Source organism: Parasteatoda tepidariorum, chromosome 11, assembly GCF_982258835.1.
Source record: "Parasteatoda tepidariorum strain Cologne lab strain chromosome 11, Ptep-v5.0, whole genome shotgun sequence".
Lineage (NCBI taxonomy): Eukaryota > Metazoa > Arthropoda > Arachnida > Araneae > Theridiidae > Parasteatoda > Parasteatoda tepidariorum.
In genome coordinates, this window is record NC_141765.1 from 55,814,174 (window position 1) to 55,839,554 (window position 25,381).

General features: G+C 27.6%; 1 protein-coding gene across 2 annotated transcripts in view; it reads right to left on the minus strand.

Annotated features, from left to right (window-relative positions):
- LOC107445948 (synaptogenesis protein syg-2) overlaps window positions 1-25,381 on the minus strand; it is a 137,335-nt gene that overhangs the window by 12,239 nt on the left and 99,715 nt on the right. For both annotated transcript variants that reach the window (XM_016060465.4, XM_087154398.1), the window contains exon 6: window positions 17,787-17,932. In XM_016060465.4, coding sequence (XP_015915951.1) covers window positions 17,787-17,932 — 146 coding nt within the window. The remainder of the gene's footprint in view (window positions 1-17,786; window positions 17,933-25,381) is intronic.

The following is a 25,381-nucleotide window of genomic DNA, read 5'->3' on the forward strand; positions in this document are numbered from 1 at the left end:
AATGTTACGAAAAAAATTGGCCCACACATGAAATGTTTGAAGTTATAGTAACAACAAATGAAGTATCACAGATCAATACAAAGGAAAAAAAATCGAAATGCGAGATAAAGCAACAAAATCCAATTAAAAATGTTCATGTTAATGTGCATGCTATACGCAAAATAATTTTTTAAGCGTTATCAGTCTCCAAACTTCTCAAAACTGGTCTTCTCCACGCTATATATCGACTTCCACTCAAGAATAAGTGTTGCTTAGTGTTAAAAGGATTGGTACAAAAATTAAGTACATTCACATATTTGTCTCTTTAAGCCAAAACCCAATGACGCTTTAAAACATGAGAAAACACAAAAAAGCCCCAGAAATTGAAAACTTTAATTAACTGGCACATGAAATTTATAAAATTATTCTGAGAATATATGAAACGTAAAGATAAGAAGGAGAATTTAAAATATATTTTTAACTTTTACCTGAAAACACAATAATTTGTAACAACATACTTTAGCTATATTTCTTTTCATTCATCAAATATTGCGTACATAATTTGGTGAAAATGTTCTCATCAAAGCTATTCTATGAATTTTTAACAAATGACGTAACAAGTAATAAACCCGTTAATCAAAGAAATATAATTGAAAAACTTATACAGAAATTAAAAATTTTTGAAATGCGCACTATCAACAGTACTACCACTCATCGTACTCGGAGAATGAGATATCAAAACGCAACAGAAACTACGTTAAAAAACGGCTTTCATCACTATCAGACAATAAAAAAATTTTTTAAATAAAACCAGGGAGTCTGGTAGAAAAAATATGTATTTTCACATAAATTCAAAGCATGGGTCGTTTTTTCTTAATCATAAATGTTTTTCTATTATAAATTTTTGAACACTGTCACAATTAGAACACTCTGTAATTGTGTGAATACGTCCTTAAATAAATGTAAAATAAATATTTTCGCAACGTTTAATTACATCTAAAATATATCTTTAAAAGTATTCGAAAGATAATAATGTTTCATTAACTACAATTTCTTTAAAACATTTCTTGAAATTATCTCATAAAAAAAAGTTTAAATATTGTGATTCGCATGTTTAGTGTAGTAGAAAAGAAAAAAAATATTTTAAGCTATCCGGGGTACAAAAATTTTTGTTAGTTAGATGTTTTTTTTTTTTTACTTAAAAAAATATGACTGTAATTGTATTGGACAGTATATAAGCATATTTTCGATATTTTGCAATGATTTATCTTCAGGAAATTAAATTTCTCGATTTTAATGTACAAGTTTTTCAGAAAAAAATGCTATTTCTTCTTGAATGCTAATAACAAAATATGCTGACGGTAATTAAAGTATAAGTAATTCAAATTCAATCCGTTTAAAAAATATTTTAAGATTTACGAATTAATATTTTCAATCAGGACAATTAAATTAAAATAATAAATACTTTATTTTTTTAAAAGTTGTAAAACTATGTTCCAGACTCCTTCTGAAAAAAATTATACATTCGATGGAAATATGCTTGCATTTTTTAAAAATCAAATTCTGTTTTGTTCAAAAACTATAATATAATAAAACTATAATAAAACTTTACTTATTAATATTTCTAGTAAGTCATATTAATTAAGAACAGAAAAATGAAAATAGAGTTAAATAGCTTCCATAAAAGATAACGTTATTTTTAAAACTATTTTCACCAATTAAATAGATTCGTGTAAATATTATCACTGTAAATGTTGTAAAAAACTACCATATGTAAATAATTGACATGCGTAGATGAACTAGGTGCGTAGATGCGCACATTGAATGGAGTAATGTTTTGGAGTAGTTGAAAATTAAATAGGTCATTTTTAGATTTTTCGATAAAATAATAATTTTAAAATTTTTTTAAAACCTCTATACATTTTTAGAAGCATATATTGAAAATTCATTACTGAATATGTAATCAGGTTTTAACGAATTCTATTAAAAAATTCGATCTTTCTTAAACAACCGAATAATTAAAGTATTGATCGAGATTTAATTTTATTTTAAGTATACTTTGGATAGAATCCGTAAAGCTAATAAGAACTTAAAATAAAACTTATGTGGCTTAGATGTGAAATATTTAGTGCCAAAGTCTAGAGCTGTAGATTAAGCAGATTTATTATAAGAAAAGTTTAATTAAGTTGGCATTAAAGTTCTCTCTTGGTGAAATGATCCCATAAGTAAAGTATATGAAGTCCGTTTGAAAAAGGCTCTCCAAAAAGGAGAATATATTGATTCTTCATCTTTTCAGCTGAAAAAAAAACTAAATATTCCTTTTTTCTACCATAAAAATATTTTTAAAAATATACAAAAAAATTGCTGTGTAAATAATCTTTCAAAGCTAATAAAATATTAATGGTTATAATATTGATTTGTTTTGTTGTGACCAGTTCTTAAATCAAATCATAAGTAATTAGATCTATATTAATAATCAATTCTGAAATAAATTTAGGAGTGCAATCGGAAACAGCAATAAAAAAAAGTTTATTTTAAAAAGCTCCTCACATTGCATAAGATACTGAAATTTGTGTGAGAAACATGAGATGTTTATTTAGGGAAGAATGATTCATAAAAATTTATTTAGCTGATGAGCTTCATATTGGGTAGTGACATCTACTAAAATCACAGTTATTTATGTCTAAAAGCCATTTGCAACTAAAGCTTAGAAAAAATAACTTGTAATGTAATTTAATTGCAAACTTTTTAGAAACATTTTCTCGTTAAGGTAATATGTCCTAAATAAATTTCAAAACAAGTAAAACTCTTTGTGTACTTTTATTAATAAGCTAAAAAGAATGATACTTATAGTTTACTTTTGCTTTCTTTTTTAATACATTTATAAGTTTTTTTTTTTTTACAAAATGGCTGGTAAAGAAAATTTTACTCATCGCACCAAATCAAAGTTTATCTATATAATCTTGTAAAAGAGGAAAAAAGTATGACATTATTATTATGCACAACATTTAACACCATTAAATTTATATTTAATGACAATTAACGATATCCTTATCAATTCATTTTATGAAAAGACCTTAAATATTTGTAAAAGCACATAAAATCTTTAAGCCAGGCTTTTAATTTTCAGTAACAATAAAAAAGAGACAAAATTAACATTTCAAAAACAAATGCCAAACTTCATTGTTTTATGCTAATTTTTATTTATCATTTTAGTATAAACGATTATTTAATAGCTGTTTCCTTTTTACAGCATAATTTGTTAAATTAAATGAATTAACTATTAGACTATAATTTGGAAAATTAGGCATTTATAATTACGCTGATAATATGCTGAAAACTCACCTTTAATGAATGGCTAGATAGTTATTAATCACTTGTGGGAAAGATTTCTGCTTACAACAAAATGATTAATTCCTATTTTCAAGGTACATAGTTCACTATCAAATGAAATACACATTATTCACACATTATTCCTTAGAGCTTCTTAGGGAATAAATTTCTATTCAAATAATGTCTTTTAAAAGATTAATTGAGCTACTTTTTATATTTTTTTAAATTAAAAGTGTTTATTAAATAAGCATAAAAATGAAATATTTAAGTATTCAAATCAGTTACATGGATAGATTTTTTAATATAAATGTATTTTTTGATTCATTGATTCAGTTTTAAATTTCAACGAAACGAATGTACATTTCTTTTGTTTTTGATTTTATAATTGGAATTTTCAACACTATTCTCAAAAGTATAAGTGATGTATTCCTTCTACTTCAGTAAAGTATCCAGAAAAAATGCCGAAAAAAAATAAAGTTAGTTACATAATTTAAGAATTTTTTTAAAAGACATCACATTTTCAGTACTTTTATCTTCGCCATTATAATTTTTTAAAGATATAAAATAAAAATTTGCAAGATTTAATTTAAAAAAAATAAAAAGAAGAGGAAACTGAAGAAAAAAAAAGGGGGGGTAATATTGTGTTTCATGTATAAGCAACAGTGGTTTATAAAGCATTAATAATTTAATATTATTTATTTTTAGTTTTCTGGTGTATATATATTTTTATCATACATTTGTTCTTACAGTCTTTATTTTGAAATGTTGAACGATCAAACTAAAATTCTATTAGTTTCGTAACATTTTACTAAGAAATTTAGTTTTAAAATTATCGAAGAATTATAAAATAAATTCTAAATTCTATATTGCTTATAATTATAAATAATTATTAAAATAAATTCAAAATTCTTCAGATTATCTTTAGTATGCCTTCCTATTATCTTGCAATTCATTATAGGGCAGTTAGTTTACTTATATTTCCCAACCGTATTAAATATTTTCTTTTAATTTTTGAATTCTTTTTTTTTGTTGCAAGAAACACAAAAATTTTATTCTAATGTTGCTAGAAAAAAATTTCACTTTAGGAATAGCTTATAATTCATAACATTTAAAACTAATTTAACCAACCTTGTGCAATATCCCTTGACTACTACTTTTGCAAAGTTTAATATACCATAAAACAATTTGAGAAATAGGAATTAATATGTATATAGGATATACGATCTTAACACGAAACAAAATTTACATTAATTCTTATTATAAGTAAGGAGCGAAAGAAATTATGTACGCTTGATACTTTTATCTTTGCAAAGGTTACATTTTAAATATTTTACTTTTCCAACATTTAATTTTTTTTTTAATTGAAATAAAATTTTATTAATAATGCTATTCTTTGATTACCGAATTTTTTTTAACAAATACATACAAGGTTCGAAAATATTTTGTTTAATTCTTCTGTTACTTACCTCATTTTAACTTATTTAGAAGAGAAATAAAAATAGTAATCAAATTCTATTCCTATTTAAATTATTTTTCTTCCATTCAGCTTGGCATTTTTTACAATTTTTCAATTAAGCAAAAGGCGTTGCTTTTAAACTATGATTTGCAAATTTTTGTGCCAACCTGCAATTAATTTAAAATTCTTTTTTTTAAACGAAAACACTTTATTTCGTATTAAAAATGAAAAAAAGTGAATAGAAAACTCATTGAAACTGGTACGCAAACTACAATTACAAATTCAAAGCATTTCAACGAATTACAATCTGATGTTGTTTAATTCTTATTTTTCAATAATAAATAATTCTTAAAAATAATTCTTTAATAAATGATGTAAAAATGATATTTGATTAAAAAATAAATTTTGCATCTTTCACTCTGAAACATACTCTTTATTTTTATGAAGCATATCTAATTACTAATAAAGGTTTAGGTTTGAAAAACATTTGTGTACTTTAAACTTGTAATTTTAAGGATTCGGTAATTATGTGACTTAGCTTTAATATTTTTTTAACTGAAATATCTAGAATATATTTAAGAAAATATTTTTCTTAAAGGAATCCATAACTCCTTATTATAATTTCCAACTACGCAATTATTTCTGTTGTCAATATCCATTCATGCTATTGACCTAATTTGTTTTGACGAATCCATGAGAATAAAAATCACGCATTTTAGCTAATAATTTGTTCTTTATATAAATTTTGTTGATTTTTAAGGCTTTTTAATAACTTTTATGACTGAAAAATTACTTCATCATTTGAGCTCAGAAAAAGTATTATTAATGATCAAAAATTGAGAATTATTGATTTAAATCATGTTCATCGAGGTTGAAAAATCTCTCAAAATTTACGACTTTTTTAAAAACAAGAGGTACTATTTTTCTTTTAGTCATTACGAATAAGTATTTCTTGAAATCTTTTCGATCTTTTTTTTCCCACTTGTGTTTAAAGAAAATTTAGTTGGAGGAACATTGTTAAATTTTCTTTTAAAATGTCTAAAATGTATTGACTTTCTCCTCCCTGTGTTAACATATAGGTGTTGGACAAAATAATGGAAGCACTAATACATTTTATATTTCTCAAGAAATAATTAGATAATAATTTTTTTAACTTCAGTGGTATTTATATTAGGCAATTTCTCATACTTCTAAATGAAGTTTAAAGCTTTTAGAGGTTTGGGAGACAGACAACAAATTACAAACGTACAATAGTGTTTTTGACCCTAGGCCAAAAATTGTTGCAATAAACTTGTAACAATTATTTTGGTTATTACATGCGATAATTGCACAAATTTTCATAAACCTAGCTTAGATATTAATGGATATTTTCAAAGAAACTAATTTTCTCGCCTCATGTTTTTTTTTCTATGACTTCAAAAGTAATCAATAAAATTAAGCTAACTTTTTAGGGCAATTTAAAATTAATTACAAAATTATTGCTTTAAAACTTAGAAAATTTGTTTAAAACTGTGCAAGATATAGTAATTAAAAAAATTCTTTTATACTGCGCATGCGAGGGTATTTTTCCTCATAATGTTATAGAGAAAATTGGCAAATAATAAAAAAGTCCAATTTGTGAATTTTAAAATTGCTAAAAGTTTCAATCAATTTTCTAAGTAGTTTTCATATTTTTTAGAAGACAGCCCAAAATGATAATGAATTTTCCATAAATTTACTTTTATACTATTAAACAAGATTTATTAAAAATCACCGGTATAGCTGGTGATCCTCCTCCATAAAAGCATTTTTCTTTCGACTGTTTCCTTCTCTTATGCTATCATATTCCGATGTATAAATGCTTACACTAAGGAAATATCATTTGTTATTTAATTTCGTCTTATGATACAAAATAAGATTTCTAGAAAACTAATTATTATTTCGAATTTCCTTTGAAAAGTACAAAAACTACTTTGAAAATTGCTTGAAACTTATTACATTTTTAAAATATTCAAATCGGACTTTTTTCATTATTAGCTTCATATGACTCACTACAAAATCAAGATTTTTTCTAAAAATGTTTCCGTTCATGCAAAGAATATAAGAAAGCATAAAAGATTTAGTTGGATTAATTATATCTTGCGAAATTTTAAAATAAAATTTCTCAAATTATAAAGCAAAAATTTAATTTTAAATGGCTCAAAAGTTTTTTTTTAAATTTTATTGAATATTTTTAAAATTATAGAAAAAAAAAACGCAAGACACAATTAGTTTTTTTAAAAATGTCCTTATCTCCATAAATATAGAAGCTAGATTTGCACAATTTGGTGCAGTTATTGTATATAATAACCAAAACCACTGTTACAAGTTGCAAATTTATTCCTACATTATTTGGCATAGGGTGTACAAAAACACTATTTCCGTTTGTAATTTATTATCGATCTTTAAACTTCAGCCTCTTAAGCTTTAAACTTCATTGCGAATTATGAGAAATCGCATGATCTAAATATAACTTAAGTTATAAAATTATTCATTAATTATTTCTGACGAAATATGAAAAAAATTTTATTAGTCCTAAGTGTACTTACGACTCAGATAAAAAGTTATATCTTAGGTATATTTTTATTCAACAATCGTGTTTCTTCATAACATTTAAATAAAATATTAATTTTACTTGTCAATAATGAAAAAGTATAAACTATTTATTCTGAATTATTAGGTAAAAAAAAATTATAGTTCGAAGAAAAATTTATTTGGTCAACGTAATTACTTTAAGAGATGGAACAAAAAGTTGCATTATATTCACATCGAGTGGTTTTTTTTAACAGCAAACTATTTCATTATTACTGAAGGAGCTAAGTCTTTTAGTTGACGGTTATGTCTTAAAATTTAAATATTAAGAATTCGAATTGAACTACGAATGTATAAGTATTCAGATAAAGAATATTCTTATGTCATATATTAATGTTTCATTGATAATTAACACTAACTATTAAGCATATATGGCGATTAAGCTTTTCGGGTAACTGTCATTTCTTACAATTTAAAGATTGAGAATTTGAATATGATTAAGATTTTATAGTTCTAGTTTTAGCTAAGATTTTATAGTTCTCAAAAAGTTGCATTATATTCACATCGAGTGGTTTTTTTAACAGCAAACTATTTCATTATTACTGAAGGAGCTAAGTCTTTTAGTTGACGGTTATGTCTTAAAATTTAAATATTAAGAATTCGAATTGAATTACGAATGTATAAGTATTCAGATAAAGAATATTTTTATGTCATATATTAATGTTTCATTGATAATTAACACTAACTATTAAGCATATATGACTATTAAGCTTTTCGGGTAACGGTCATTTCTTACAATTTAAAGATTAAGAATTTGGATATGATTAAGATTTTATAGTTCTAGCGAAAAAAATACTTTGCCTTATTTTGTATCTCAAATGGTATTTAACACTAACTATAAAGCCTCTTTAAAATGTGTCTTCGAACCAATGAAATTACATTTAAAAGCGTTAAAATCCAATTTGTTTATTAAAAATCCTAAAACTAACTTTATTTTTCTTAATTTTTCTTTATTTTGTACAATTTGCAATAAGGACAAATATATATGAAAGACTGAATAACTTTTGAACAAATGAATATATTTTTTACGTATACATACTTCATGATTCAGAAGATTTAGAGCATGCTTATTACTTAAAAAATTACCATACATTAGAATAAGAAAAATAATCTGGCACGAAAATGCACTTTATTTGAAAAAAATGCATATATTTTTTTAAAGAATCGGATTTTGACCATCAAATTATTGAGGATAATCACAATCTGAAATCACGATCCAATTGGTTTTTGCCTAGTTCCCCCCCCCCCCCCAAAAAAAATAAATTTTGCTTAAGAGAATTGGATAAATAGTTGCACACGATTATAAAGTTGAAAAACTGAAAGAGGTTTAATTTTTACGAACCTTTTAAATAAACTGATTTTAATCTATGTCTGCATTTATTATATCTAAAGAAAGTTTATTTAAGTATCAAATATTTGAGATAAAGTCAATAAATTCCCGGAATGGTCGCCTAAAACCACCCAGATTCTCGTTGCTGGAGAGGAAAAAATTGTTAGAAATTGGCTGCACTAATAACAAAAAGGCACAACAGCAATCTGGAATTAATAGCCAGTACTGCCAGCGTTAGCTGCAATACAGGCTTGAATTTCTGACAAAGTGAATTTTTTATCCGTCCTACTTAGGAGAAGCATACAAATATCAAATTTTGCACGAGAAATCGCCTTCGAGAAGCTCCAGATGCTGAAGAAAGCGTGTGGAAACGATGCCATGAAAATAAAAAACGTTTTGTAAGAAAGACATAAGCGTTTTCTTGAAGGTCACGCAGAGATCGAAGATGATGATCCTCAGACTGATCGCCTGTCCTTTTAGTCCGTAGAGGAAAATATGAAAATGTTGATCGCCTTTGAGAAATCGTGCTTGCGGACAGACCAATAACCAAAGATGCTATTGCCTCGAAACTTGGAATTTCCCATGGGAGTGTTCGCAGCATTCTTCATGATAATTTGACATCTTGTTTGCACATGATTCCAAAGAATTATGTGCAAATATGAACCAGACAAAAAGAATATCACCTGAACGATAAGAAATGAGAGTGAACATTCGCAGAGATTTCATTGACATTTCTGATGAAGATTACAGCGTTTTGAAGAAAATCGTGACAGGGACATAGTGCGTTCTTCATGATCCTCAGACAAAACGTCAGTCAAATGAATGGAAAGCTAAAACAGCACCATGGACGAAAAATATTTAGCTTTAGGAAAAGTGATGTTGGATGTGTATAGAGTACGAGGGTGTCATTCACTAAGAATTTATTCCCGAAGTCCAAACTGTCAATAAAGAACTTTAGCTAGGAGATCCTTAAAAAATTAAGATATGCAATTGAACGAAAACGCCCGGAAAAATTTGAAGCGAAAATTGGTTTCTTTTACACGCGTTGCTCCACCACATCGCGCTTAGATTCTGAGAAAGTACCTTGCCAGTCATAGTATTAAGGACAATAAGAATTTTGTTCTATTTTTGATCATTTCTAATTGACCAATTCTGGGAACTTTTTGACCCAACCTCAGAACTTGAACTAGTTTCTACTTACCAGAAATGTCAGTGCTGTCCTTTTGACATTTAGAGTGCTAATGAACTTACCTTTTACTTTTCAAATTGTCAAAGGAAGTATGAGCTTTTGAAAGCAAAAGAAAATATTTCTATTTTTCTTACAATGAGAAAATGTAATTTTCTCTTTACTAAATAAATTTCAATATTTCAAATACTTTAAATGCATGTTTAGTGCTAGTCAATCAAACTTTGAGTAAATAACCTTCAGAGCTCTAAATCTGGCTATTTCCGAACTTTCAGCTGCAGGCTTTCCTGCTTCAAAAAACCGGTTTCTCCCTGTTATTGATTAGGAAAATAGTTCAAAGCAGGAACATTTCTGTACAATTTACCTGCTAAAACTTTACCACTGGAATTGTTAAATGTATCAGCATTTCTCTTTGGTATACACGAACAAAATTTAAGTTATTCTAAAATGGGGTTTAATGAAATTAGTTGCAGTTTAATTTTTTTAGTGTAATTTTATTTAATAATGATAGTTTGTGTAAAAAATAATCAATTGCTTTCAAACTTTTCAGAAATTACCGATTTTTTTCATTTTTTTTTCACCTTTTTGAAATATTTTCTTTTCGTACATCATGAAATAAACTACTTCACATGAATTTTAAAACTTACAGGTTTTAAATTTATAGGTAAAAACCTATATTTGAATATATTCAAATAAAGCATACTTTTTTGAGATATTAGCAATATATGTAGCTGTTAAAAAATTGAAAAACATTTCAGTCTAAAATATTTATAAAAATTAAATATACAAATATTAAATATATAAAAATTTTAATGTAAAACTTATTCCTTACTGAATGTGATTTATTGGCTCTTTTTAATCAAAACAATATTGAAATATATATTTACAAGACAAAAACATATTTCCTTAAAATCAATTTTTTGAATCTAGTTACCTTCTCACTTCCTCTAATCTTTTCATGGATATTTATTAGTTCTCTTTTTCTTAAAAAAGTCAAAGTGCTATCGACATTGTTTGAATTAAGAGTTGAGTTATTTTGGATACACCATCAACTGATCAATAATTACTTACAAATCAAACTAAATAATAGTCTACTTTTTGTTAGCATAAGTTTAAAATATTCTGTTTCCTTAAGTTTCGAATGAACTTACAAGCACTGCATTAATCATTTTAAGTTCTGTTTATGACGAATATCATCAATCAAATGTAATCGCTTCACAAACATATACTTAAAACACAATAGCACGATATCTTTTCAGAACACGTTTTCTTTTAATAATAGAACAACGACAAACTATTGTTTTGTTAAATTCGCAATAAGTTTTTGTATTTATGAAAGGTTTGACAATCTGGAAATTTTTTATAATGATATACAATATGTATGAATAGTAAAATTTTTTTGAAATTTTATATAAGGCTATACTTAAATATTATCATATAAAACAAATGTTAATATATTTATATGTAAGGACAACTTATAAGTAAGATTGTCACTTATTCGAAAAAAATGTGTGTGGTATTGATGAGAAATATTGTTATATTTTGTTGCTAATGAGAAAAAAAGGACAATTAAATTAACAGAGTAAATTTTTCTTTACGTAGATTTTGAGGTGCAATTAATTTTGTGATTGGAACTAACGTAACTGTTGAGTTCTGTTTAGTTTGTGTATCTATTCCTTTATGGTTTCTTTCTTTTTTTGTGACTTTAGAGTTTAAAAAACCTCAAAAGATTGGAAGTATAAAAATTAAATTTTGGATAGGAGAGCAGTTGAAATATCCTTTTTCTGATTACTTTAAACTGCAATAGAAGTATGAATTTCATTTTTTTTGTATAAAATATTCCAGACATCTTTTTTTAAACCAATATTTGTTTTTTTTTAAACGCAAACAAATGTTTAACATGTTATATTAGGATATACTTTTTGCTTTATTTCCTAAAACCAGGGCAAATACATAGAAATAAACTAGGCATATTGCTAAGGGGATAACAAAATGCGTCTTATCATACTTAGGTAATTCACATAAGTTATATTCGTGTGTATATATATATATATATATATATATATATATATATAGTATATATATATATATAGTATATATATATATATACTATATATATATATATACTATATATATATATATACTATATATATATATATATATATATATATATATATATATATATATATATATATATATATAGTATATATATATATATAGTATATATATATATATATATATATATATATAGTATATATATATATATAGTATATATATATATATAGTATATATATATATATATATATATATATATATATATATATATATATATATATATATATATATATATATATATATATATATATATATATATATATATATATATATATACTACTTTTAAACTTTAGTCATTCTACATAGGAAGCAAGTAAAAATAAACTTAACTTTCCTAATTAACGTACACTAAAGGAATAATAAATCGAAATTAAACGTTTCGAGACGGTCTAACACGATATGCGTTATTAATACTCAATTTAAATATATGTAATAATTTCCTACTCTATAGTATTCCTTATAACTCAGTGATTAGAGCAGAGGAATTCAACGTAAAATATAAGGATTTGAATCCAAATTCTGCCTTTTAAAAAGATTTCGTTACTTTATTTACGAAAAAGCTGTATGCAAATGGTTTTATGCCTTCGATAACTTTGAGCAGATATGCAAATTAACTTTACGTATTCTTACGCCTAGAATGTTCTAGAATATGCGATGCTTCGATTATTAAACTTGAAAGTCATTCAGCTGGGTAGTTGTAGACAAAATTCAATCGCTTAATCCTTACAGCAACAGAATTCTATTTCCTAAGTGTAAGCATTGGCGTCATATATTTATCAGCTTCCTTATGAAGAAAAGGAAAAACACGTCTTTGGCCATTCGTCTTTTGATCTTTAAAGAAGCCGAAAAATAATTCATATTATGTAATCGCTTCCAAATTTGTAACGACAAAAATTATTTGTTGACATAGTAGTAATGAAGTAGAAGGATTTTAAAAATGTCCACGATCTTCCATGATCTGAAGCTTTAAAAGAATTAACTCAACATCAAGACTCTTTATTCCGAAAAAAGTTGGTTGATGACCCAAACAAGAGTGCCATAAGCAAGATGGCCCGAACTTGGATGTTACTATATGACTAACGCTACTATAAGAGTAAAAAATGGATATAAATAGTAAATTATAATAGAATTACAAAATGTTAGATAAGTTTAAGAAATATTTTTTTTTAAATATGAAATCGCGCAAGAGCAAGAAAAAAAAATCATATTCATTTCAGTATAAGAAACTTGGAGCAGCCGATATGATCTTACTTTCTCGATCAGCTGTAAAATGCACCTAGTCTAGGTAACATCCACATTTTGCTGTGAATAAAACGCTCACTGAGAAAAAAAGTATTAACGGAACTATAAGAATATGGTGAAATATACCGGCACTGTAGAAATACCAAAAAGCCAGTAGTTTTTACCGAAGCTCTTTGGGCATGACTGATGTCTAAATTAACAATAAAACGTGTTTTTATTACCCTGCTTTTTGGTAATAAATGTATTAAAATTTTATTATTTTATCACGATACATAACTTCATGGCATAAAATTTATTTTATTTGCTAAGTCTTCTTATCAGTTTTTTTTCTTTTTTTACTAAATGTGTGGTAATAGTGTATCAATAAAAAAAAAACAGAAATTTCGGTAAACCGTTTTCATACGAACGTAAAATTACCAAATAATTAGTTTAAAAACAGGCTCGGTTTTTGTATAATTAATACATATAATTTGACACATAATTAGTATTTTTTTTTAAAAAATTACCAGAAATGTTATTACCACACAAGTATGGTAATTTTAATTAAATTTTTTTTCTCCGCATACAAATACTGTAAATGTTCTCAATCTCTTAGAGATATCATAACTGTACATACGTAGGCTGACCAGCGTCCTCCCAAAACTGAAAAATAACTGGTAGCAAAATTTCTAAACGAACAATCAAAAACTCCCCTCTATAAATATTACCTTTCATTTTAAAAAATAGTAGTGCTAATAAATTCGTGTGAAATATTTATGTTCTTAGAATATTAAATTTTAAAAGTAATTTTAAAGTTTTCAAGCATCAGTTTAGTAATTTTGATACCAGCTTTTTAGTTTTGTGAGGAGGCTGTTCAGCTTAACATACGGAAGTCTTAGCATTAGATCTTATAACGAATTATTCTACAGGATGTCGAAGAATAACTTGGAAAAATATTACTCACAGTTTTAAAACCTATTAAAATATTACAATTAAATTTTCGAAGAAAAAGAACAAAACCATATTACATTTAAAATATTCATACTGACAACTTAGAATCTTAATTCAGGGTCGTAAGTGATTCACGAAATTTTCTGTCTTGTGCTACAACTATTGCACTCATAGTTTGTACTATTCCTCGCCACAAGGTTTTTTAATCTATATGAAAGTCTGATAATGTTCAGCCCAAATCGTTTCCTCCAAAATTAACAACAACAAAAAAAAGAGTCCATTCTACTCAAGTTTGAATAATATGGCAGTTGTTGAGCCATTAAAAAGCCTAGAAAATGTGCCTTTCACCATTCGTGAGAGCCTTTTGCTCTGTGTGCCGGAGCAGAATCATGATTGAAGTATCCTTCTCCTCCCCAAAAAACTGTTTGCTTTGTGACCACAGAAGCACAGAATTGTTCGAAAAGATGTTTTGATATGCTGCTATTGAAAATATTTGATATTATATTTTGTCAAAGTTATTTCTCGTCACCCTCATCCCACTTTTCTAGAATTCGAAGTTATGTTTTGCGATCAACGCACACACACCCCACTCATATATAGTTTATATCATGAAGGAGCCAATTGTAGTCGATTTTTTATGTTTTTACCCACCTATGTTTTTTAACAGTTAAAATTAAAATTCCGAGAGTAAAAAACGAAACTAATATGAACTATTACTGTAATTATATTTTTAGAACTAATTTTCTTAGTTTCTTTTTAATTTTCCCATTCTGTTAGACATTTTTAAGCTTTATTGGCAGATGATGTCATTGAAATTTGCCACAACATGAAAATTAAGCAAAATTTAGCTATATCATCACATTGACTTGATTAAACGATAATATGCTTCAAATTCGAAAGTATGGTTCCGTTTAAAACCGTTCTTAGGTTGATCAAATTTACATCTCGTTACATTCCAAGAATCAAAATATCGTATTTATAGCCAATGTATAAAATGAGTTACTCAAATATAAAATGCATATCCTAAAATTTTACATAATAAACCTGTGTCAGACTGCCATGAAAAATTCTAGGATGTCACAACTCATGGCACGCGGTTGTCACAACTTAGATAAGTTTCAGAACCTCTACTGTGCAAATATGCCCTTTTGAAAAAAATATTTTCTAGTGCTGGGAAAAGTCTAAGTTATTTTTAGTTTAATAAATTTGATTTAATTTGTAAGCATAACATATCAAACATTCAAAGCCTGTTATAAAATGCACTTTTGCTGTAGTCATCTCGTGGTGAGTCTTAACGATTATGCGAAAATTGCAATTATTCTGAAAGTTTATTTTTTAAAATCACGAACAATATATGAAAACTTTTCCAGAAAGTGATGCAGTTGGCATCCTTGATTGTACAATATTTAAGGAAGGAGTGTCTCGTCAAATGGTTTTCGTAAACATTTACTCATATAATCAGCTTTTTTATTTACAACGATTGTTTATGCCCATTTCACATGAATGAAAAAATAAACATTGGATATAAATGTTGTTGACGTATGTCTGTTTAGGCAGAGGGGGTGCGATTGTTCTTGTTTTGCAGTGGCGCCATCTATGGCCAAGAATTTGACTTCTGCTACACCTTACGTCACACCCGTTTATAGGACGAACCCATTCATACATCCATTCATTCATCCACAGATCGTAATTTTGACCTGAATCAGAGAACATGGAAGACTTTTGCGACTCGACAGATTTAACGTGCATCAGTCACTTTACTGCGCTGGAAGTCTTTGGCCGGCGGGGTTCAAACCCACGAACTCTCGGACATGGGCTCAGCACCCTACCGACCAGGCTATCCCGGCCCCGGATATAAAATGTAAAATGTAATAGTGATTATAATGATTTTCCATTTCACTGTCCAAAAGTTGTTGTGACCCTTTACTGAGCAATCCAGACATTCTCAAATACATTTATTCTATCGATATTCGTTATATTTTCATATATTTTCTATTCAAAAGAAGAGGGTTTGCAAATTTCATTAAACTAACTACGCTAAAATAATTATGATTAGTTTGTATTTATTTATTTTTATTCTTTCGGGGAAAAAAATGCAAAATTTGGCAAGCAGAACAAAAGTTTTATTTAAGAGTAAACTTGAGATGTCTGATTAACAATTTTTCTCCGTCAATAATTAGAAATTAGCTGTTAATCCGATTTAGCTCTTACTTTTTTCTTCATAGTTTCTACGTTCATTATTACTAAAAATATCTTTGATAAGTCAGTTATGGTTAGATCTTGCAGGACTTTAATCACCAGTTAATGAAAATTCTCCTGATAAGTAGTTATTCTCAAAAAGAAAGATAATTCGTTAACTAATGATTGCTTCATTTAAATCATCGCATAATTTAGATGGCTGGGGGTGTTTGTGTTGAATAAATTTGTAAATTGATTGATATAAGATGCAAATAAAATAATAATTTTGAGCAAACTATCTTACTAAACTTAGCTAACAAAACTATATGAAAGAACAAAAGTTCATGACATAAAAAAACTATATAAAACTAAATAAATGAAAACTCGAAATAAGAAGTAATAAATGAAAGAATGAAAGAAATCAAATTTCATCTACAAGAAATCTCAAATCCAAACGTATATTACTCGTGTTTTTTCTTCAAAAAGGTGGAGATAGATAGTATCAGTGCCGAGTATAGTCCTTCAGAAATTTTTTATAAATTACAGTATCATTGAAGTATTGAAAGTGAAAAGTTTTCTTTATTATTAAACTTTGATGTTTGCAATTTTAAACTTACCTATGGAGTGAAACTCTTGTTTTATACATAAATTGCAAAATTGTTTTTAGTTATTTTGTGTGACTGATTATCCACAGGTTGTTTCGAAATTTTACTCAGAAGTAATTTCAATGGAAAAAGAAATTTTTAAATTAAAAATTGTGTTTTTTTATTGATTCAAAAAGTATACAGTATAGCTTTGTGTATGGAATAAAAATGGTGAATGGCCCCAATTGGTTCATTCTGAGTTATGCACTCTCTTATCTCTATTTTAACTAACTCTTTTGCATTAATGTTGTTGAATTTTGACACAGAGAGCGCTGAGAAAAATAATACTCAAAATAAAAAAAAGTCCTATAGCGTAAAATTTCTTGATCTGAGTGGCAATACGATACGGACAGTCTCACAATCAGGGAATTTTATAGTTTTGTTCAAAATATTTCTGAACAATCTAAATGTTACTTACCTATTCATTATTAATAACTTTGAACTGTTCGATGCATTTTTTCCCGTGGAAGCATTTTAATGAACAAATGGCGTAAAACTCAAATCTCGCACCAATTTCGAAGTGATCTTTTTAATTTTATTAAATCACGTGGGAAAAATAGAATTAGCAACTTATCTTTTTGTGATGATTAAGCATATGGTTGTGAAAAAAGGCATAGGCAATAAAAATAATGAAATAAGAAAATTAATTTTAAATCAAACGTCATAAACTGAAATATCGTTAAAATCTGCAGAATTTATGGTTTAACTGGTCTGAGATCATACAGTAGTAAATATTTAATGCCAAAATATTATTAAAAAGATACATTAAAAGCCATTACGTACTTCATTATCATTGACGAACCATTGTAGTTGCGCAGGTTCCGATGATCTCGCTGACGAGCAATTCACATCAACTGTGTCACCCACGTAATACCGAGGATTGCTTCCTGTAATACTTGGACCATCTAGTCCGGGAGGAACGTGAGGAACTATTAAAAAAATTTACAAAAATTTCATTATAATTTCGTGAATATTATAACAGAAAATTTTACAATGTGTTCAATCACACGAAAGGATCAGCTAATGAATTTTTTTAAACGATATTAAGAAGTTTTTCTATTTGAAAGAAAGGAAAAACTCCATAAATGGTTAAACTTTGCAAGTGGGTATTGAGAAATTATTTTTTAAACAATCATGGATGCATATAAGATTAATATACAGGAGTTCTCGCTTACTTTCTGAACATCATAAACATCAAAATTAAAGAAAAATTATCATCTTTTAGGAGAAATGTTTGCTGTCTCTTAAAACTCCTACAAAGCTCCCGATTTCTTTTCACATTTTTCCAATTACTTGATCAGAAAAATTCGTTCAATTCCATCCTTCAAATTTTTGCAAAAAGCTATTGAAATCAAATTAATAACTTAATTAAATAAATAAATAGCAGAAAATATTCATTCTTTTACAAAAACTTTACTCGGTTATACAGTATATCCCAACTAAAACGCAACCCTGAAAAACGAACTATGGACAACTGAGGAAAGGAATGGATTTTGAGCACAAACTACAAGTAATGTTGAATTTGTCAGCAGACAAATTACAAGCATTGGGTCAGTTAAGCTGATTATCAAACACGTTAACCAACCTTGACATTAACCAACATGGGTTTTTGATATTTTGTTCAAATTTCGAATTTAGTTCGGCAATGAATTTCAGGTAATCTGCCTAGACAACAATTTTCAAATATTCCCGTAGAAGAAGTTAGGAGGTGACTAAGTCTGGACTTCGGGAGAACACTGAATTTTAGAAATAAGGTGATCGCAAAAATTCTTTATGGGGAAGGGCATGGTGGGAGCAGATGTGTGGACAATAGGTCTATACTTTTGAAATTAATGACATCTTTCTGAACGCGTTATATTGCGCATGAAATTGCTTTTCCATCCCATGCGCTCTTGGTGACAGATTTCCGTTTGCCATAGCACTAATTTCTTCAATTTTTGTTAGCCACGATGCTATTTCTTCGATTTTTTTGTTGCGTTTTATTTGGGGCATACTGTATGACCTATTTATTGGTGATCATGTCTATGCCACTTACCAATTGTTTTTAAATCATTTCAAGATGCATCTCTGCAATTTACGTGAAAGTAAACCGGAATTTAGGTGTATAGTTTTTTAAAAGAAAAATATTTTAATATAATAAAAAAGCATACTTTCATTGAGTTCTCAATCGAGAGAGTACAAGTTTTCTTTGAGAAAAGAACCAAATAACTAAAAGGATAAGGAGATGAACGAGATACACAATATTCTAGAATGATATTGAGCAAGCGATTAAAACTATTAAGTTAGGAAATCGCCAGATTATTCCATTATTTTTTTTCAAAACTATTCATTAAGGGTTAAGAATCGGGCAAACTCTTTAAAGAAGGTATGAGTTGATAATATTTTAAGGCATTGTAAAAGTTAGGACAGTAAAAGTTTGATTTACAAACATACTAAAGTAAGGAGTTGTATGGAAAAATATAGAGGACTTAAAGGTTAACATTCTCTAACATTTTTAAGCACTAATAAATCACTTAAGAAATAATAAAGCACTTATAAATAAGATTTGCACTTTTCTTATTTATAAGTGCTTTAGTTGTCAATTTACTTTTAAAAGTGTGAAGTTACATTTTTTTCAACAAAAAAAGAAGCATTTCGTTTAGTAAAATTATTTTAGCATACAGAAGGAAATATTATTTTTTAAAATCAAATAAAAAAAATCTATTTGGTGTACGGAGCACAGAAAAATTAACGGAACACTTGTATAACGAATCTTCGCATTCTAAGACTCAGTCTTAATTGTTGGAAATGGTGACCCAAAATATACTAATTATAATATATAATATCTATAAGTTTTTAAGCATATTCCCTAAACATACTTAATTTGTGTGAACATTTTTGTAAGTTACGAAATCAGACACAAAGACGTACTTTCTCTGAATAAACATACCTTTTTTTTCAACGGATTCAGATTTCTGACCCTCAAAATATAGAGGGTAGCCACAGTTTGAAAAATATGGTAGAAATAGTCTAGTCAGGAGAGCGGTACAAAATTTGGACCCCTTAAAGTTAGTTTAACTTTTTACGTATTTCAGCATATCTCGTAAATTTTTAAGCGAGTTGAAATTTTTTTGCAAATAACTATAAAATTCGATTATACAAAGATGTAAAAAATAACTTTTAGAAAAGATTTATTATTTATTGTTATTTTATTTATTATTGTTTTATTTAATAATGGTTGAAAAAAAATTTAATTGCAAAAGTTTGTTTGCATCTGTTCCTGAGAAATCAAATTTTAAGAAAGGGTCGTATGTTTAATAAAAAGTAAAATTTTAAGACTGCGCACATTTTTACACACCAAACTTTAACTGCAATTTCATAAGTAAATTTACCAAGAAAGAGCTAATTTAATATATAGCCATCTTTAATGACTAAATCAATCTTGTACGTTTAAGCAAATAGCATGAACTTGAAAATTTGTTTTTGAACACGCAAGAACAAGTGTTATTAAAAACATTATATGGGTTAAAAATTTATTTTTTATTTTTAATTGAAATATCTGCGGATAATACGAATAAATAAATGGTATAATTTAAGATATAACTATTAGATTAGAGGAGCACGGCACTCCAAATTCAATAACTGAATACAAAATGTATTAACGAATTAGTTTACATATTTAAAAAAAACTAGATAAGGGACTATCTGAGGAGCGAGAGCTTTGTAGAAGAAAAATGTTAGTTAATATTTAACCCATCTCTTCAACAGCTTATGCATATACGACAAATAGCAGATCTCCTCCATGGCACTGGCTCTATTTTAATCTGCAACTCGGAGTATCTGTGGTTTTGTACTCTTTGATAAAACAGCCTGCTTTCGGCTATTCTGGGATAACTAGATGTGATATAACATTTTATTTTCATGACTTTAATGCTTAAAATTATTAAGCAACCGATAGCATATTAATGGGCATACCCAATGATAACTTCGAACAATATCTAATTATGTATGAGTCGATAATCTATTATATATTTCGGAAAGCGTTGGCAACAAAAGCTGATTAACAAGTTTTCGGTCTGTACTAGTCGGAGACAAAAACCAATTTCGTAAGCCTCACAAAGAGGTGACCAGAGTTCTAATCCCAGCGATAGCTGGTCGATTTGAATTCTGCACCCGGATCGCACTGAGCACAGTGTTGATGTAAAATCTCCTCAACGGTAGACGGATCATGGGTTAGAGTCCCCCTGCCATCTGATTAACTATGAGAAGTTTTCAAGGTTTTCCTCTCCATGCAATGCAAATGTGAATTATTTCCATCAAAAATTCTTCCATGGAGGAAGGACTTTTCCCAATACATGATCCAGAAGGTTTCTTGCATTCTGGATTGGGTTCAAAATTATAAGGATACGGAGCTGTCGTAAACTCAAAAATTCTGCCGGCTGTTCAAAGACAGTTACAAAATAAAATATTATTGTTTGAGCCATGGTGGCTCAGGGAATAGAACGTTCGCCTTCCAGTGAGGTGACCCAGGTTCGAGTCATAGTGATTGCTGGTTATTACGAATTCTGCTCCCGGCACGCACCGACCGAGGTGCTGACGTAAAATATCCTCAATGGTAGACGGATTACGGGTTAGAATTTCCTTGTCGTCTGGTTAAACGTAGAAGTTTTCCTTTGTTTTTCTCTGCATGTATGGTAAATGCCAGGTTCCATCAAAAATTCCGTTACGAAGGTTGCTTAAAAGTTTGGCTCAATATTAATCACTCTTAATGCAGTTTCCTTAGGGTCAAATTTTGTTTTTCTCTGGATGTATGGTAAATGCCAGGTTCCATCAGAAAGTCCGCTACGAATGTTGCTTAAAAGTTTGGCTCAATATCAATCACTCTAAATGCAGTTTCCTTAGGGTCAAATCCTAAATCTTGCACTGTAAATTTTCTTTTAATGCAGTTTTGTGGGAGTAAAATGGTGAATTTCTAAGTTTTATATCTATTTGATATTTTCTTATAGTTATTACTTAAATTTTCCGAAGTTTCAGAAAACTTGAATATGAAATGAAAATTATAATGAATTCTTAAGATGTTCAGCTACTTCAAACCTTAAAGTGTTTCAGGTTGAAGAAATTACACGAACGAAAATAATACTGCATGAAAAAGTCTGAAAAAAGGGAAATAATTTTTACAGCGTATTTTTACATTTGCTTCGTTCTGTGCAAAAAATAAATAAATAAAAAATAAAAGAAAACTCGAATTTTTATTAATTGTTTGTATCATTATCGTCGTTCAGGACAACAATAAAATTATTTAATACGCTAATCACGATTTTAAGAAATATATTTACTTTTTGCATTAAAAGTCTTAAAGGAACAAAAAGCTAAAAAGTGTATTTTAAGTATAACATCCTCTGAAACATAATTTGAAGTCAAATTGAATGATTAAAAATGACTTTTTTTCAATTGCCCTAGCTTCAAAGCAATATTTTTACATTCACGCCCATGCCATTAAATATCATTAAATTAATGTTAGTTATTAATAACCATTGATCAAGTTATCATACAATCATTTAATTTAAAAAAAAAAATTTAAAGATTATTAATTTTTAAAACATTTTAAGGATTAAATTCGTTATAAATATCTACAGAATAATCTATTTAAAAAAAAACTTTCACAACTTTAAACACTTTTTTAAAGAAATTCAAAAGTAGGGTTAAGAGTTTGGAAGTAAAGGAAAAGTTTAAATCTTTTATCGAGAGATAACATTTTGGAAAAATGAGAAGAAGAATTTTCCGATAGAGCATAAAAGATAGCATTAAATGGATACAAAAGAAAGCATATCAATGTAAAAAATTTTTTTACCAAGGCTGTTTCAGAAATCTATTTTTTTATGCCAAAAACTTATATCAAATTAAAATGTTTCAGATCATTTTAAAAGATATATGTTTTACTCTAAAAAAACTTAAAACCAGTTGAACTTGAGATAATTAGAATTCTTTTGCTAGCAAAACTGTAAATCAGTACCTTGGAAAATAAGAGATCCAATTGCTATGAATCCGCGCTAGTGTCACATAAACGTGAGTGTTGGGTTCTATTGAATGTCTTAATATTCTTGAAAATATTGTTTAAAAAGAGGGTGGAAATTGCACCTTTGAAACTTATTTACTTTTCTGAAGAAATTACTTAATTAATTTATTCAAGATCTTGATTTTATCATTTTTACACCGAATAGAGGATTTTCAGCAGTAAAATTGGAATTTCAATAGTCATTGTGTCTTGAAATACATTAGATGAGATCTCTAAAATAAACTTGTTTTCAAGAAAAAAGTCCCCCAGTGGACTGATCTTAAAGACACGGCTCTCAGTAGAATACTGAAGTCAAGCATTACTGACTGCGGTTAGTAAGGGGGTGGGTGACCACTTTGATCAGCCTATGTATAAACCGAGGGTGCGCGGTATCGGTCCTCGTTAAAGTGTTCTACCGTAAAGTACACGACTTCAAGCGCAGGTCGTCGGGCCACCAAATCAGGGTAGCCATCCCCTCTGCATAGGATCTTCCTCCTTAGGGGTCTTCGGATCATCCTTAGGGATGCTTCCCAGATCGTGGCCAATAGCCCATTTTTCATCTCTAGTGCAACGTAAATAAAGTACCTATATATCAAGAAAAAAATTCGACATTTTTTTTTAATCATTTGATTCGATTCAAGGAATTTGTCTTATTTCTAACTTGTGATGACCTAGGATCACCCCAATAATACTTTCTCTTTTTTATTCTTTTCCTTTACATGTTCCAATTTTTTTTTCCTTTGCCCACTTTATGCGTTTGCAGTAACATTTGTATAAATGTACCTTAAGTACGCTATGTCTTTTAAAATTTATGTAGAACAACTAAACACAGCACTTATGTAATCAGTTCTTCTGACCGCCTAATATTAACACTAAGCCACAAGAAAGTTCCAGAAAGATTTCAACGTTAAAAGACAAAAGACGAAAAAAAAAGAGTTTCCAACGTAATGTAATAAGTTTCATTTAACGATACAAAAGTAGACTATTTTTAACATACAAAATAATATGATGCTTTTAAATTCACTTTAAAAGAAACATAAATTAGTGTAAAATAGTTCATGCGATATATAGAATTAGTTGCAATGTAAATATTATTGTTTGTATTTTAATTCTCTCGATAAATGATAAATAAGCAAATGAATTTTATTATCTTAAGTCTTATCTATCTCATCAACCACTTTTTACCTCATTGAGTGTGTGAAAGTAAAGTTTATTTTTCTTTTGAGTGTCTTTTACAAATATTTCTGTTATCAAAAATAAATCAATTCCTTCGATTAGAAAATTCATTCGATTCATAACTACTTTTTTTGTCAATTAACTTATAAAAGTTTTAAAATCTAAGTTCCCATATTTATCTTAAGTTTAAAAAATTGAAACTTTGTGAAAGATTATATTTTAAAATAAACGTAAAATAATTACTTCCGACAAACTGAGCAACTTCTTAAGCTAATTAATCACTTATTTAAATGTGAAACATTTCCTTAATTTTAATTATTTCTCTCTATAATTAGAGCATGTTTTTAAGTGTCTATAAAAATAAGTACCCTTGATTACTGCAAACTTACATTTGGCATTAGGAGAAAGCCATTATTTTAACAAGTGATACTTTATTTAATGGTAAGCTATTATCTTTATTTTTGACAAACATTCATTTAACAGTATTTAACTTGTGCTCTTAACATTTCTAATTTAATATAATTAATCACAGTAAAAGCTACAAATTTAAGATACATTTTGTTAGAATAATTATTATAAATTCATGAAATAACAAATTGAACCAATTAGAAAATAACTTATTTATTTCTCCATTTTGTCTTACGTAAACACTCAGAACTGAATTCGCACAAAATATATTTTGATGAAAGAATTAAGTTACTTTTAAAGTTATTAATTATTTATTTTTCTATTTTATCATGTAGTATTTAAACTGAATCCCTTCAATATTTCTATGGAAATCATGTAACTTTTCACCACACATAAAATTATTTTAATAGTGTCGTTGCAAACAATTAAAACCATGGAAATGTTTCGGCGCATGAGAAATACAAAAAAAAGATTGAAATATATTTGGCTGTCATCAGCAAAAAAGTTATTACTGCATTTACCAGTCTAAACATCATTTCGAAGTAACAAGTACATTTCTTTAAAATATTCTTCACCTTAATCGGAAATTTGAATGAAAAAAAGATTTATTTAGATTTAACTGACTAAATTTAATATGTATAAAATAACGCTATTTTTACATCACAAAATCAATAACGCAACAATCGTAAAATGTGTAATTTGCTATCAAAAGTTTCTTATTTTTATTTATATTTTAATTATATATTGTATTTTATTGTCC